At 41.2% G+C, this 16,589-nt stretch overlaps 1 protein-coding gene across 1 annotated transcript in view; it reads left to right on the top strand.

Annotated features, from left to right (window-relative positions):
- The window catches only part of LOC137412026 (neuron navigator 2), a gene marked incomplete in the record, with an annotated part of 519,476 nt that overhangs the window by 387,072 nt on the left and 115,815 nt on the right, over positions 1-16,589 (top strand). The window contains 1 exon segment of the mRNA XM_078769766.1: positions 15,311-15,496. Coding sequence (XP_078625892.1) covers positions 15,311-15,496 — 186 coding nt within the window.

Genomic DNA, 16,589 nt, shown 5'->3' with positions numbered 1-16,589 from the left:
TTGTTCTTGTCACTTACCCAACTCATCCACCAAGTTTTGACTGAATCCGTCCACAACTTTTTGAAATGTCATGCTCTATATCGTTTTTGGCCCCATATCACTCAATGGTGAAGAATTACCTAAAATATTTAAAATTCTCATATCTGGATCTGGATTTGGATCTTCACCAAAATTGAATGGATTCGTGCTTGTCCCATGCCAAACCTGTCCACCTAATTTCGTCTGAATCCATCCATAATGTTTTGAGATATCGTGCCATATATCCTTTTGGCCCTATCTCTCAATGGTGAAGAATCACTTTAAAATTCTCAGATCCGTATCCAGATCCAGATGTTCAACAAAATCTAATCATTTCATCCTTGTCACACACACAAAACTCTCGACCAAATTTCTTCCAAATCTGTCCTCAACTTTTTGAGATATCCCATTCACAAACAAACAAGCGCACAGACAGACAAACAAACCTACAAACAAACAGACAGGGGTGAAGTGAAAACATAACCTCCATCCACCTTCGGTGGCGGAGGTAATGAAAGTCACCTGGAATAAAATTGGAATGTGGGCCCAAGACCGACGAAAGACTTGGCGAAAGTTCATAAGATGCTCCATATGCCATGCGACATGATTGGATAATAACAACACAGCAGACACTTTTGATTGTCAAACGAAAATAACACCATTGGCTTATCTAGTTTGAAAACTGAAACGTTTGCATTGCCCCTAGCTTGAAAAAGATTGCACATGACAAATTAAGAATTCATTAAGTTATTTTAAATTAAGTTTAAAAGAATTAAGCGGTTGCTAAGCTTGTTGCTCGTCCAAATATCAAATAGCCAAACAAGACGGAAATTGGATTGATGGTGTGGAGCACAATGAGCAGATATCTTTTCCCTTCACCAGCAAAGACTATCCGAAGTGAAGTTTGGTGGCGACAGTGATCGATCATTTCATTGTTAGTGCTCGAACCTGACCTACAAACTATTGCTGCAGTAAAAGGACATCGGTTAAAGGTCACGATGGAATACTAGTCTCCCCAAAGGCTGGTGTGTCAGCTTGCATTGGCAGATGAGATAAACAAATGATTTTATCACTTGAGAGTTGATAAGAGCATATTTACTGCATTGGGGAATGAGGTAGAGCTGACATTTGGAGCGATTCTTTATGCGATTCTTTATTATTATTATTATTATTATATTATTTAGTTTTTTTGTATGCAAGATCGAGGCTCATGTAATCTCATGTAACATTAATCACAAAAAGACAAACTGACTCATAAAACATAAGATAAAGGGAGCGGTAGACAAGATGGGGAGAGAGAGGGCAGCACACAAGTACAACATTGGAGAGCATAGTCTAGTAGGAAGACTAGGTCCCCCTGCACCCCCCGGAGATATACTTCTAATCAGTGTTTCTAGATTGGAAAAATGTGTAGAAAATGACTAGCTATGGCCCCAAGCTGAAAAAATGTCCCACATACCATTTTTATGCAAATTACTGCTGCCATTATCAAAAAAACGATTTTTGACATATCTCAGCCAATATTGCAGATAATTGAAAAATGAAGGTGTCTAGACCCATGTTTTGAAGGGCATAGATCATGATAGAACTATTCATAACATGATTACATGTGTCTATGGTATACTAGTATGCATATTAATGCTGTAATTACAAAATAATCAGTTTTACAAATGATAAGGATACGTTAATACTGCAGATAACTTAACATGGTACATAAGGGGTCTAAACCCAGGTATTTTCAAGGTTAAATGTCAACAAGATGCTCCTGAGTCTTGCATAGGGGCGGGACATTGGCAGTAACATTGGTACCACTCAACTTTTCTTCCCACCATTGACTTTGTATTGCGAGAGATTTTCACTTGCTTATTTAAAGGTTTCTCACCCAGCCCACGTAAAATCTACCAACTCCTGCTGTTAACTCCCAAACATATTTTTTTATGTTATCCAATCACAGTGCAGAAATGACAGACTAGAGATCCAAATTAGTGCTGCTATAGCTGCCATTTTACATTTCCATCCATGTAACATGCGCGCTCGTATCAATTGGTAATGTCGCGCGCTCGTATCAATTGGTAACGTTGATGTTATTGAATACCTCAGTTGAAAGTTCAGTCTTCCATTCCATCTGTGTGTTGTTCTTGGTATTCATCCTCCAATCTAGCCAGGTAAGATGCTAACTATAATGTTACTCACACTCTTGACTTCAGTTTCTGCATGAAATCATAAACAGGCAGAATAACAGCTGAGCCAGCTAGCACCATGTTAGCTAACGTTAAAGCTAGCCTCATCTATGTACAGTATGTTCCTAATGTCGGTGTAACAACTGCGTTGTCTGTGATCGGTTGGTGGATAGGCGTGCAGTAGTCGACTGTTGATTTGCTGGGTGGGGGAGAACCAGTTGCAGAGGTGAAACCCCCTAGCCCAGGCACAGGCTGCAGGCCACAGCTTCCGATGTATCTGATGAAGAGCCAGATGTAGTACTCTTGCATCGTAGTGGCATAGACTGTGTCATTCTCTGCTGGCGGTGTGAATGATGAGCCTTCAGGGAACTTCGGGCCAACGCGAGTAAAGTGTAAGGGTGGGAGAGTTTTTGGTGTGTCGACCTTCAGGCTACGCTGTTGTGACCTATTGATGGTAGGTAGCATTCGGTCCTTGCTGCTCTCGAACCCGGGCTTGACCTCCTGCACCATGATTCCTCCAGCACTGTTTACAATGTTGCTGCCGTGCACACTGGTAGTGGTTTTATTCAAGTTGTCCCACTCACAGTGGAATACAAGGTTGCCCTCTCCTGTCACAATTTGTGGTGTACGATAAGTTGAGACTTCATCCAGGACCTTGGCGAGAGCAGTTTCCAACTCCAAGGCGAAATCGTAGCTCTCAGAGTGTCCAAGCCTGTGTAGTATTGTGGTGAGCTGTTTGCTTCGGAACAGGTGCCTTACAGTCACACAGAGGAGAATGTGCTTTGGTAACTTCCATTTTCCATCTGACACTGCACGGCACAGATCTTGTCCAATGGAGAAGACCAGACGCTTCACCTTTTCTGTCTCGATGCCCTCCTTGCCAGTCATTAGCACGCTGAGAAAGCGGACAAGGTCTGGAGGTAGGATGTCTTCAGGATTGAGCTCCATGTCTTCAGCTGTTGGTGGCCATGGTTGGTCTTTACACTCTCTGAAAGCCTGTAGAATACCCTGGCGAAGTTGGAGGGCAACATTTTGGTTCTTGTTTGTGCTTCCGAGTGTGAATGCTCGTGCGAGAGCATTGGAAACTGTTATGTTTGAGCTGTGCACAAGCCAGAAAGAAATGACATCACATTTGTCATGATCAACCTTCGTGAAGTGGATATGCTCCTTGATTGGGTCATTCTGTAGGCGTTTCAGTAGTTTCTCTGACCGATAATTTGAGTTCTCATATCCATTCAGTTTCAGTTCCTCGACATAGAGCAAGCGCAAGGAAGAAAGCTGTAGAACTTTATTCTGCTGGATGACCTGGGTTTGAATGTGTTCCAGTACTGAGTTGAATGCCTTTTCATGGGCGGCTGACATGCAAGCCTGCTCCTTTGGTGCTTCGGCTCTGTGAATCGCACGCTCATAGTTGTAGAATGCTGTGCGGAAAGCTTTAAAACATGACGGATGGTGTTTGGCCTCACATGCAAAGAGGTCTTTGTTTTTCACCTTTCGATGGAGTCGATAGAGACCCATTTTCTCAGCCCGTGTTTCGATTTGCTCCCATGCATTTTCTTTGTTTTTAAAGGATGGGAAGGTTGTAGGCCTCTCAGTATTGCGATGAGCATCTTTGGTCTCAACTTTCTCACAAAATATACACTCTGGCGGGAAGATGGGTTCAGCAGAACCTCCTGGTTTACGAGGAGAGTGATGCCATGATGAGGTTGATGGCCCTGGTTCTGTATCATCTCCCAGACGATGAAAGTGGCGGACAAAGTGCTTATAACACTTGCTGTGATATCCTACTCTTTCTAGGTCATCAGGAAGAGTTGCCGGGATCTGATCACATACTGATTGCATACGACATGGGGAGTCATGCGGTTGGTTGAGACGTCTATCCCGGATCTTTTGAAGCAGTTGCAGTTTTTCTGAAGCAGATCCTTTAATTTTACGGAGGGGCGTGAAATCCCCATGATCAGACATGGATGGTACATGAAGGATGCATGTAGGAGGAGAGCTTTGGGCTGCAGGTTCTACACTCCGTTTTCTTTTGGGCATGCTTGCTGTCGATGTCTACCATCACTGTTAAATGACAAATAAGAAATCACGAATGATGTTAAAAGTGCCTGTGAAAGGAGGCTCTGAGTTTTCAGTGAGGTAACAGAGGTTCTGAGTCATGTTCTACACTAGGGTACTTTTTAGCTGACTAAACCATGTTTAGTGGCATCAAAAGTGCTAATAGCTAAAACATCTAAATTCTTCCACACTAACGTTAGCTATCTAGGCCAATGAAACATTGTGCTAAGTTACTGTAGCTAGCTCAGCTGTCGTGCCTCTTTCTGGTTCAATTCATATACAGAAGTCAACAGATATGTCTCATGTTTGGCATTAACAAAAGTTTAAGTTACACCGACATTAGGAACATACTGTACATAGATGAGGCTAGCTTTAACGTTAGCTAACATGGTGCTAGCTGGCTCAGCTGTTATTCTGCCTGTTTATGATTTCATGCAGAAACTGAAGTCAAGAGTGTGAGTAACATTATAGTTAGCATCTTACCTGGCTAGATTGGAGGATGAATACCAAGAACAACACACAGATGGAATGGAAGACTGAACTTTCAACTGAGGTATTCAATAACATCAACGTTACCAATTGATACGAGCGCGCGACATTACCAATTGATACGAGCGCGCGAGCGCGCATGTTACATGGATGGAAATGTAAAATGGCAGCTATAGCAGCACTAATTTGGATCTCTAGTCTGTCATTTCTGCACTGTGATTGGATAACATAAAAAAATATGTTTGGGAGTTAACAGCAGGAGTTGGTAGATTTTACGTGGGCTGGGTGAGAAACCTTTAAATAAGCAAGTGAAAATCTCTCGCAATACAAAGTCAATGGTGGGAAGAAAAGTTGAGTGGTACCAATGTTACTGCCAATGTCCCGCCCCTATGCAAGACTCAGGAGCATCTTGTTGACATTTAACCTTGAAAATACCTGGGTTTAGACCCCTTATGTACCATGTTAAGTTATCTGCAGTATTAACGTATCCTTATCATTTGTAAAACTGATTATTTTGTGATTACAGCATTAATATGCATACTAGTATACCATAGACACATGTAATCATGTTATGAATAGTTCTATCATGATCTATGCCCTTCAAAACATGGGTCTAGACACCTTCATTTTTCAATTATCTGCAATATTGGCTGAGATATGTCAAAAATCGTTTTTTTTGATAATGGCAGCAGTAATTTGCATAAAAATGGTATGTGGGACATTTTTTCAGCTTGGGGCCATAGCTAGTCATTTTCTACACATTTTTTCCAATCTAGAAACACTGATTAGAAGTATATCTCCGGGGGGTGCAGGGGGACCTAGTCTTCCTACTAGACTAGCAGGGACATCGGGAGATCTTTGGGAGGAGGCACGGGAAAGGGGGAGTAAGAGGGGGGATAAAATACTTTGATACTTTACCTTTTAGTAGTATAAAATAAAATACCCTTTGTAATATATAAAATAAATAATAATATATATAATATATATTATTGGATAGCAGGTAATATATTATAATATATATTATTATATAATTAAACCACATGTATATATATAATATATATTCTATAATAATAATATAATTTGTAATATAAATAATAATAATATATAAAATAAAAGTAGAAAAAAATACCCTTTGTAATATATAAAATAAATAATAATATATGAATGAATGAATGAATATGAATATAAAATAAATAATAATATATATAATATATATTATTGGATAGCAGGGAATATATTATAATATATATTATTATATAATTAAACAACATGTGTATATATATATAATATATGTTATATAATAATAATATAATTTGTAATATAAATAAGAATATTATATAAAATAAAAGTAGAAAAAAATACCCTTTGTCAGAGCAAAATACTTTGAGCCCTAACCCTTTGGGTCTATTTTATCCAACACATATGAGAATGGTGAAAAATTCTTTAAAAAGTAGTATTTGGCAAGTTTAAACAACATGTTTATTCATGAGACATTTCACACACAGAACCGTAGTCTTGGGCCTTGAATGGCCGTGGTGTGCCCGTTCCTTACAGATGGAACACGGGTTCCAAATTTCCTCTGCCGCACAAGCTGTCCATGAAAAACGATAGAGACGGACATTTTCCTGTTGAGACCCATTAGATGTTGCTACCGACCTGCCAGTCTCGTTGACGGTGTGTATTTGGTCGGCGATACTTCTGTTGTAATGCTCTTGAGATTTCAAATCAACATTTAAACCCTTTAGCTCTTACAACCGACATGGCTTCTGGTGTCTGAAGGGAAACATCTTTGCCATGACAAGTCATGGCCCTTAAGTAAATCAGGGCCTACTTCCTGTCTTTCAGGATAGTTGGTATGAAGGTTTTCTTAATGGGTTTGGAGTAAATACAAAGAGGATTAGCTCTAGTTATTTTACATGATTAACTAGGTGCCTTTTCATCGCCTCTTAAAAATCAGGTTTTTTTCGAACAGGTAAGCTCTTCGGCACACAAGCTTCAGCAATGCTTTGTTACATTCAAGTGTTTCTGAAGGTTGTCCTTGGAGCACCACATTGTTTACAGGGTTGCTTTAGATCAGGGGCGGGCAACCTTTTCAGAGTGAGGGCCAGATGAGACTTTTGGAAGGAGATCGCGGGCCGGAGTGAAAAACGAAATCTCAGAATTACTATATTTTGTTTACACTAGGGCATTGCCCGTACTATATCTATATCTAAAATTATATCCCCCCCCTCTATTTACATGAAATGGTTTGGTCCAAAGCGAACGGCTTCCGGAGTTTGGTAAAGAAATCGCCATCGCGTGCACAAACGCGCAGGAAAGCGAATGAATCGCAAATTCGTTTTTATTAGTTTTAAAACATAGTTTAACGCCAACATAGTTTGCAAACGTGAAATAAATGAATACGCTCTCAAATGTGCCATCCGAGGCAGAGTGTGTCCGCCACGTTCGGCACACGCGATAGTTCGCTGCTCTCTGATTGGTTGAATCGTTTTTTGGACATAGCTCGGTAAGTAATTGTCCGATTAATATGAAACCTTGAAAAGGCACATCCTCGGGTCCCCAGCAATATACCTGGCAAGTTAAAAGTATATCGGACCCGTGGTTGTCGAGAAACAGCGGTCACAGACAAACAAACGTACAAACGTACAAACAAACAGAGATTACTGGAATTATAGATAGATGAATAGATTGTACAAAAATTGCATTGAACACTCTACAAATCAATGAGACTGCTGGTGCTGTTTGCCATGAAGAAGTATTTCCATGTCTGGCTCTATGGTTGAGGTAGACAACAGAAGAATGTCATTGAGGTGGCGGTCCGAGAGTTGGGAGCGAAGGTGAGACTTCGTGTACTTCATTTTCGAGAAGAGCTGTTCACAGCAGTAGGTGCTGCCGAACATGGCCACAATGCGTTGGACATGGGCAATGTATTTTTGAAAATTGTTAGAAGGGAGAACGGTGTCGCGGAAGAAGGACAATGGAGAAGAGGTGCGGAACTTCGCCTTCATTTCATCGTTGCACTGCAGCTCCACCAACTCCATCTGAAAGGAGGCAGGGGCGTCTTCCACGGGGAAGTCAAAGGGAGCAGTGAAAAGCTTGAAGTCCGCAGCCAGCACCCTGACTCCTGCAAAACGGGAAGCAAATTCCTCACGTAGAGAGTTGACGACACTAACGCAAGTGCCCAGGTCCACATCGTCAGGGGCACATGCAGCAAGGCGAGGAAAATGCACAAACTGACCAGAAGCCAATTGAGCCTCCCACAAGCGCAGTTTAACCTCGAAGGCAGTGATGTGCGCGTACATGTCTGTCACGAGAATGTCTTTGCCTTGCAGCTTTATGTTGAGGGTGTTCAGGTGCGCCGTGATGTCCGTGAGCAGGGCCAGGCGAGCTAGCCACCACGGATCAGAGAATTGATCAGCGTGGGGAAGGTTCTTCTGACGTAGAAAGGTGGCAATCTCCTGCTGTAGGTCGCACACCCGAGACAGCATGGCCCCACGACTCAGCCAGCGTACCTCACAGAAGTAGAGCAGGTCGTTGTAGTGCACGTTCACCTCGTCCATCAGTGCCTGGAACTGACGATGGTTAAGGCTGCGGGAGAGGATGGAGTTGACGACCTTCACCACGACAGACATGACACCAACAAGGTTGGCAGACTTAGCGCACAGGGACTCTTGGTGGATGATGCAGTGCATCTTGTTAATGGGCTGAGTGTATCCGGCGGCTGCACAGTGACGCACTAGCAGCGAAGCGGCGCCCTTCTTCTCACCAACCATCGCCGGGGCACCGTCGGTCGTCACACACACAAGACGGGAGAGGTCCAGGGAGTGCTGATCAACACACAGAAGCACGGCGTCGCAGATGTCTTTCCCAGTGGTGGTGTCGCACAGCGGGACAAGCTGGAGGAATTCCTCACACACTTGAAAGTCAGCGGTGACGCCACGGATGAAAACGGACAGCTGGGCCGTGTCCTTTGTGTCGGTGCTCTCATCCAGAGCGAGGGAAAAGGCGACGAAATTTGAGCTGCGTGTTTTGAGTGAGTCGTGCACGTTTTCCGACATATCCTCGATGCGGCGACGAACGGTGCGGGACGAAAGGCTCACGTTCTCAAAGGCGGAACGCTGCTCTGGACAGACGGAGTCCACTACAGCGAGGAGGCATTCCTTGATGAAGTCCCCATCCGCGAATGGCTTCATTCGGCGAGCAAGGATGCGGGAGACTTCATAACTGGCGCGCGTCACCTTTTCGGCCTCAGTATTCTGCTTGCGGAAGAGTGAAGTTTGTTTCTCCAAGTTGCCTGATAGTCTAACCATGGCGTCCTTCCTTTCGGTGGCAGACACCGACGCGAAGTTTGACGAGCGGTGCTCTGTCTCCCAGTGGCGGCGCACGTTGTACTCTTTTAGGACAGCCAAAGTCTTCAAGCATATGAGGCACTGGGCCTGTCCAAAGCGCTCGATGAAGAAGTACTTCTCCCACTCAGGGTTGAAGATCCGACGCTCGAGGTCCACTTTCCTCTTCTTAACACGCTGGGTCGCAGACATGATGAGCTGAAAAGGAAGAAAATTAGGTATATCAGCAATGAATAAATGATGTAACAGCAAGCAATCTGGGGCACAAAAAATATCGGAAGACGAATTGTACAGATGAATGTATTTATTTTGCGCGCACGTGGCCAACGCTGAATATGACACAGTTTCACCGTAAAACTGAAATACAGGAAATGAATCAGTCTGCATACTTTTTTTTTTAAAGAGTTCGTTTTCCTTTTAAACAAAAGTTCGTCAATTTCGTTTTCCTTTTAAACAAAAGTTCGTCAATTTCTTTTTTCTTTTACAAACAGAAAGTTCGTTATATATTTTTTTTCTTTACAAATAGAAAGTTCGTTATATTTTTATTTTTACAAATAAAAAGGGAGAATAAAATTATTTAAACGCAGCAAATGAAAGATAATAACATGTTCTAACAAACAAAACAAAGCAAATTGAAAGAAAGTGAAAATTGAAATAGGTTTAGAGAACTCTGCGTCGCTTACCTCTTTGTTGCAAGTTATTTGTCCCAGACACCAACGTTTGTCGCAAGCTGACTGAATCGGAAGGACGTCCGTATCACATGCCGGCTGATTTGAAAAGACCGCCTATCAGCAAGCAGGCGGTGTCTAGGCAAGACAGTTCCCCGTGCGCATGTCTTCCGGAAGAGGACGGTGCTGAAGACAAAATGTCCCTTTCTTGAATTCAGACCGGCTAAATATAAACTCTTACATTTACAAATGATATGAGTTTTACTGGGAGGTCCGCGGGCCGGATTGCAATAATAAAGCCTAGCAGGGTGGCGGGCCGGACGCTAAGCCTTCGCGGGCCGGATGTGGCCCGCGGGCCGGGGGTTGCCCGCCCCTGCTTTAGATCCATCTGATGGCATTTTAAAAGCTTCAATTAATTTTTTTCACATTTTTAGCATCACAAGATTGTTCTTTTGGATTTCCCAATTGTAAAAATGCATATACAGGTGTGTTTAAAAAAAACTATCGGAAGAATAAATTATTTCATTTTATTTTTACGTCATTCATAAATACATACGTACACCTATACAGTATACATCCATCCAGTCATACATGCAGACATCTATACATGCTACGTACATACTATATGCATACCATGTACATACATCAATACAAACTATATATAAACTATGTACATACATCTATACAAACTATATACATACTATGTACATACATACATACTATATACATACTATGTACATACATACATACATACATACATACATACATACACTACTGGTCAAAAGTTTTAGAACACCTCAATTTTTCCAGTTTTTATTGAAATTTACGCAGTTTAATGTGTCAATGTACTCTGAAATTAAGCATAGAACAAATAAACAGTTGGAGATAAAAAAGAAATCATAGTCATTTTGTTTAACAAATTTTAATTTAAAATTTTGACTAAGCAAAGTAGCCACCTTTTGCAGATATAACCGCCGAACACACTCGTGGCATTCTTTCTACAATGGAAATCAAATATTGTTTGGGAAGTTCTTCCCAGCACTGTTGCAGAAGTTCCCACAAATGTGTTGCACTTGCAGGTTGGTTTGCTTTCACCCTACTGTCCAATTCATCCCAAACCAGCTCGATGGGGTTCAAGTCTGGAGACTGTGCTGGCCATTCCATGATTTGAAGCCTACTGTCTTGTTCTTTTCCTCGAAGGTAGTTTTGACATAGCCTGGAGGTGTGTTTAGGGTCATTATCTTGCTGTAGGATGAACACCTGACCAACTAGGCGTATACCAGAGGGTATTGCATGGCGCTGCAAAATGCTGTGGTAGCCCTTTTGGTTCAGGGTGCCAGTCACTCTGTGCAAGTCGCCGACTCTGGATCCAGCAAAAGAGCCCCAGACCATCACGCTTCCTCCTCCATGTTTGACAGTTTGTGTCACACACTGAGGAACCATCCTTTCACCGACTCGACGGCGTACAAAAACCCTGCGTGATGAACCAAATATTTCAAATTTTGATTCATCGGTCCATAAGACCTTCTTCCAGTTTTCATTAGTCTACTGGCGGTGCTTCATGGCCCAGGCAAGCCTCTTTTTCTTATTTTGCCATCTTAGCAATGGCTTTCTTACTGCCACTCGACCTGTCAAACCTGCAGCTCCAAGTCTTCTCTTCACAGTTGAAACGGAGACTTGCTTACTTCGACCAGTGTTAAGCTGTGCTTGAAGCTGTTGTCCTGTGAGCCGCCTATCACGCAAGCTATTGACTCAGAAACATGTCTTCTGATTCTGTTGTGGCTTTGGGTCTGCCAGACCTCTTCCTGTCAGAGTTTCCTCCAGTTTCCAATATACTACTTCCTGCAGTGCAATATTGTCCAAATAATGCTTCAGAGGGTGTAATAACAGTCTCTTCCAATACTGCTTTTATACAGACAGGGGGTTTGTAATCAAGTAATCAGCAGAGGTTGGGACACTTGTCAGAATTGTTTGCATCAACTTTCAAGGCTTAATTTACGTACATTGCTGCAGAACAGCTTTAAGTTGTTCAACCTTTACTTGTTCCCTGAAGAAGGCCTTTTTTTACAATATAACTGTGCAATTTACATTATTTTCCCATTTTTGCTAACCTAAACTTTTTTTTAACCTCGAGCAGTTTACTGCTTACCTTTGTACCATTTCAGGTTATTCACTGGACATTAAACTGCGTAAATTTCAATAAAAACTGGAAAAATTGAGGTGTTCTAAAACTTTTGACCGGTAGTGTACATACATACTGTCGCGTCCCTGGGGTTAACACCCCAAGAGGACGAATAACCAAAACGAGCTTTAACTCCGAGGCGTACTTCAAACTTGGCGGGATTATCTTTTCTCACGCACGGGAAGGTTCGAAGTCTTACCTGATCGGACGGCCGACACTGGGTTAATCCGAACCCACAAACAAAGAAACTAAACAAGACAAGAAAAATAAAATTCAACAAATAATGATTTAATGAAAATAAATGCAAAGACAATAAAAATGTTGAGGTGAAAACTAATAGCAATAGGCTAAGGTGAGGGACCCTCCATGCGGACACAATTACAGACACAGGGAAGACACATGAAAGAAAATAAAATGATTTGGTAATCGGCCGGCACTCAGCTTTGTGTCCCCAAATGGCTGGTAGGGCTTGCTGGTCGTCGAGCCAGAGTCACCACATGGGAACGCACAAAATGGCGTGGAGTCGCACTCCTCGACGTCCCCAACGTGAGGTACTTCTCGCGATGCCGACTGCCCCGAACCTCTCTTGTTCAGTCTCTTTCCGCAAGCGCACATGAGCCAAAGATGTGCCACCGCCCGCCACCAAGCCAGAACAAAGAGAAAACATGACCGCCTCCAACAAACGCCAGGACCAGATGAGACAGAGAAATGTGACTGCCTCCAACAAACACCAGCACAAAGAGAGACCAAGATGGTGAGCCGGCGTCTTTTTTCTCACCCAGCTCTCGATTGTTCCACGCTGACGTCACACTCTGTCCAATCACCGAGTTCTGTTCCATCATCCATCACTTCGACCAATCACGAAGGCCGGGGCGTGGCCTCCTCATTACGAGTCGTTGGGGGGCAGATTCTAATCTCTGTTTGGGAATGTTGGGATGACGTCATTCCCTTGCTGATCAGCAAATGCTGTTTGTCAGACCTGGGGGCGTGGTGAGCGAATGAGTCAATTTACAGTGCCATCGTTGTTTTACTGAGCCCTCGTTTTCCTGGCTGGCCGAATGTAATAAAACCGGAGGGAAGACCACAGGAGGAAAATTACACACTGGGGAATTAATCTTTAAACCCTAGGATTAATTAGCACAAAGCCACGCCCCTTATGGCGACATCCAAACGCTCTTACCCGGACAGACGGCCTACTTACGTACAACAAGGTGGCTTCTTTGTGGCACACGGAGCATTCTAAACCTACACATTCTGAACTTTCTTAAGGTATTTCATTGTTTACACCCACAAACGTAACAATATATACATACTATATACATACATACTAAATACATACGATATACATACAATACACATACTAAGTACATACATACGATATACATACTATGTACAGTACATACATACATACTATATACATACACATCCGTACTCACACATACATACATACATACATACATACATACATACATGGATACATACACACATCCATCCATCCATGCATACATATATACATACATACGTATGTGCATACTATACAAATACATACATATACAGTATACATCCAAACATAGATATGTACTGTATTTACATACAAATACACACATTTATACATACACACCATCTCTCCGGGATTAGCCAGCACTTATTGAATGTCCCGGCACATAACGGGGCCCTTCTGCTCTAAAACAGGTCCCCAGGGTCATTTTTCGAAACACTACATGTTTGATGTTTAAATGCCCATATTGAATCTTACCCATAATTTTACATTGCATTTCAATAGTGCATTTCATTCTCATGAGTTGCACTTACTGCCCTCTGAAGATGCAGACAAATTAAGTGTTCTTTATAGATTTTAATTATGGGTACAAAAGTAGTTATTGTTCTTATCATGAAAAGCACTTTTTAAAAGATGCTTTCCTCACTTTCTGATTGTATATACTTTGTAGACGTACTCCCATTTTAAATGTACATACTTTATAGACGTACTCCCATTCTAATTGTACATACTTTATAGACGTACTCGCATTCTAATTGTACATACTTTATAGACGTACTCACATTCTAATTGTACTTTATAGACGTACTCACATTCTAATTGTACATACTTTATAGACGTACTCACATTCTAATTGTACTTACTTTATAGACGTACCCACATTATAATTGTACATACTTTATAGACGTACTCACATTCTAATTGTACTTTATAGACGTACTCACATTCTAATTGTACATACTTTATAGACGTACTCACATTCTAATTGTACTTACTTTATAGACGTACCCACATTATAATTGTACATACTTTATAGACATACTCACATTGTAATTGTACATACTTTATAGACATACTCACATTGTAATTGTACATACTTTATAGACGTACTCACATTGTAATTGTACATACTTTATAGACATACATTGTAATTGTACATACTTTATAGACGTACTCACATTGTAATTGTACATACTTTATAGACATACTCACATTGTAATTGTACATACTTTATAGACGTACTCACATTCTAATTGTACATACTTTATAGACGTACTCACATTCTAATTGTGCATTATTACTAGATGGCGTTCATGGCCTGTGTTAACACATTCTGCAACGACAAATAGACAACAGACAAATGGACCCAAGTGCAATACCTTTAGCAAGGGTAATATTTGGGGCCATTAGGAGTGGTAATAATAATGACTTTATAAAATACGAGTCGCCTTATAAGGAACTTCAATGCATTAGGAGACCATGAAGCATATTAAGCTGGCGCTATGGTTGTTTGTTCATGTTGTGTTATTTTTCAATTCTGAACATCAAGCAAGGAAGCAGCGTACCATTTTTGTACGTCTTTTGTATGGCTTAATTGGGGTTAGGTTCGAACCGCCGACCTCCCAGACTCAAGAGTGAATGCTACAAAACGTACATCACTGAGTCTGGTTGTGGATGTATGAAATAAACCTAACAACTTGAGGCAAGTATTCATATGGGAACACAACACATTAAGCATGAAGAAATACTCGTTGTTCAACCATCCTGTACGTAACTTTTGAGATCCTACAATTGGTCACCTGACATTTAGTCATTGCCATTTATCAATTACATCATGGAAGAGTCAAATTCTTTTTTATTCCTTGATAGTGTAGATTGAATACAGTAACATGCTTAATAAAATGTAGTTGGATGGAAATAGGATTTCTTTAAACAATGATGTGAAGTGGTTTGATCTTCTATTTATATTGTATAAATTTACTTATTCACCTTTGGTGAATTAAATTTAAAAATTTGAATTAAAATTTGAAATTTCCTTTTTCACTTCAGGTCGCCAACTACTTAACCCTTTGTGTTTTCTGTTCCCACAGCAAGTCCAAACACTGCTCAATTCAGCATGTCCTTCCCAAACGTATTCCGTTCGAACAGCGTTTCGACCCATGAACCGACTTACGAGATGTACGGAGACACCCGGCTGCGGAACAGCTCTGCATCTCTTGACGAACGACACCGTGGGATCAGCCGGTCGGCATCATTCCGAGATGGCGTTGAGGAAGGTAAGAATGCTGCACCTGGAATCATGCACTCTGAGAAGGTGCATCTTCTTCAGAAGCTGCAACTTGTTCATTATCAAATGGTAATGTCCGTCGTTTCAATCACTGGTGACGACAATAAAATGATAACTTCTGGCATGAAAATTGATGCCTCCTTGATTTCATAACTTCCTTCTTTTCTTCTTTCCTCCATCATCTCTGACCCAATCTGCATCCGTATTTGATTTCCTTTCAATATGTCTGCCGCCCTTCATATCCTATATCTCTTTGTGTCCTTTTTCCTCTTGTTCCCACATCAGATGCACCTCATTTACATTCAAACATTCTTGGATGTGCAGCTCTGGTTTGGAATTGTGTCTTATGTATCTCCGGGTATTGTAAATTTTGTAAAAATTAATTTTTTTGGACATTCACAAACGATGGTAACCGTTTTACTCAAAAGGTGAAAAGGCCAACGCAGGCTCCATGAAGTTACAATTTTGGAGGAAATTCTTAGCTCTTGCATTCAATTTTATAACATCACGCAGATGCTCATCATGAGATCATCATGCAATATGTTTTGAATTATCAACGTGTTAGAAAGTATGTTTAATGACATTCATTTATAACCATAGATATCACTGCTGCATTGCTTCATCTTTATCTCATCAGTTTGTAATATTTTGTTTGATGACTCGCCAATATACGCCGGTACTTGTAGTTTCTGTAAGAATATTCCAACCGGTTATAGGTTTTTTTGTTTCATTTTCTGATGAGCGATGACCAAACACATTTGTATCTTCCGAACATTAAAGCACGTCTCATATAACACTGCCGTAACTTTCTATATTTTATAACACTGGCCTGCAACACATCCTGTATGAAATGCTGCTTTTCCAAAAACAGGATTAATGTGCAGTCATGTGCAAAATCCCCCTTTGGCAATATATTTGGCCACCAATGGATTTGAATCAAGCCTTTCAATGTGTGAGTTGTTTTCTAATGTTGAAGAAAACAGTCCTTTTCCTAAATGTTATTGAAAATGTAGAGATGTGTAGTTATTGCACTGTTAGGCCAAAGGACGTCTTACTTGCATGTGCAGATATAATTTTAAAAA

This window comes from Myxine glutinosa, chromosome 1 (assembly GCF_964187855.1).
Source record: "Myxine glutinosa chromosome 1, kmMyxGlut1.1, whole genome shotgun sequence".
Classification (NCBI taxonomy): domain Eukaryota; kingdom Metazoa; phylum Chordata; class Myxini; order Myxiniformes; family Myxinidae; genus Myxine; species Myxine glutinosa.
Note: the sequence above shows the minus strand (reverse complement) of the source record. Positions and strands in the feature narration are given on the sequence as shown.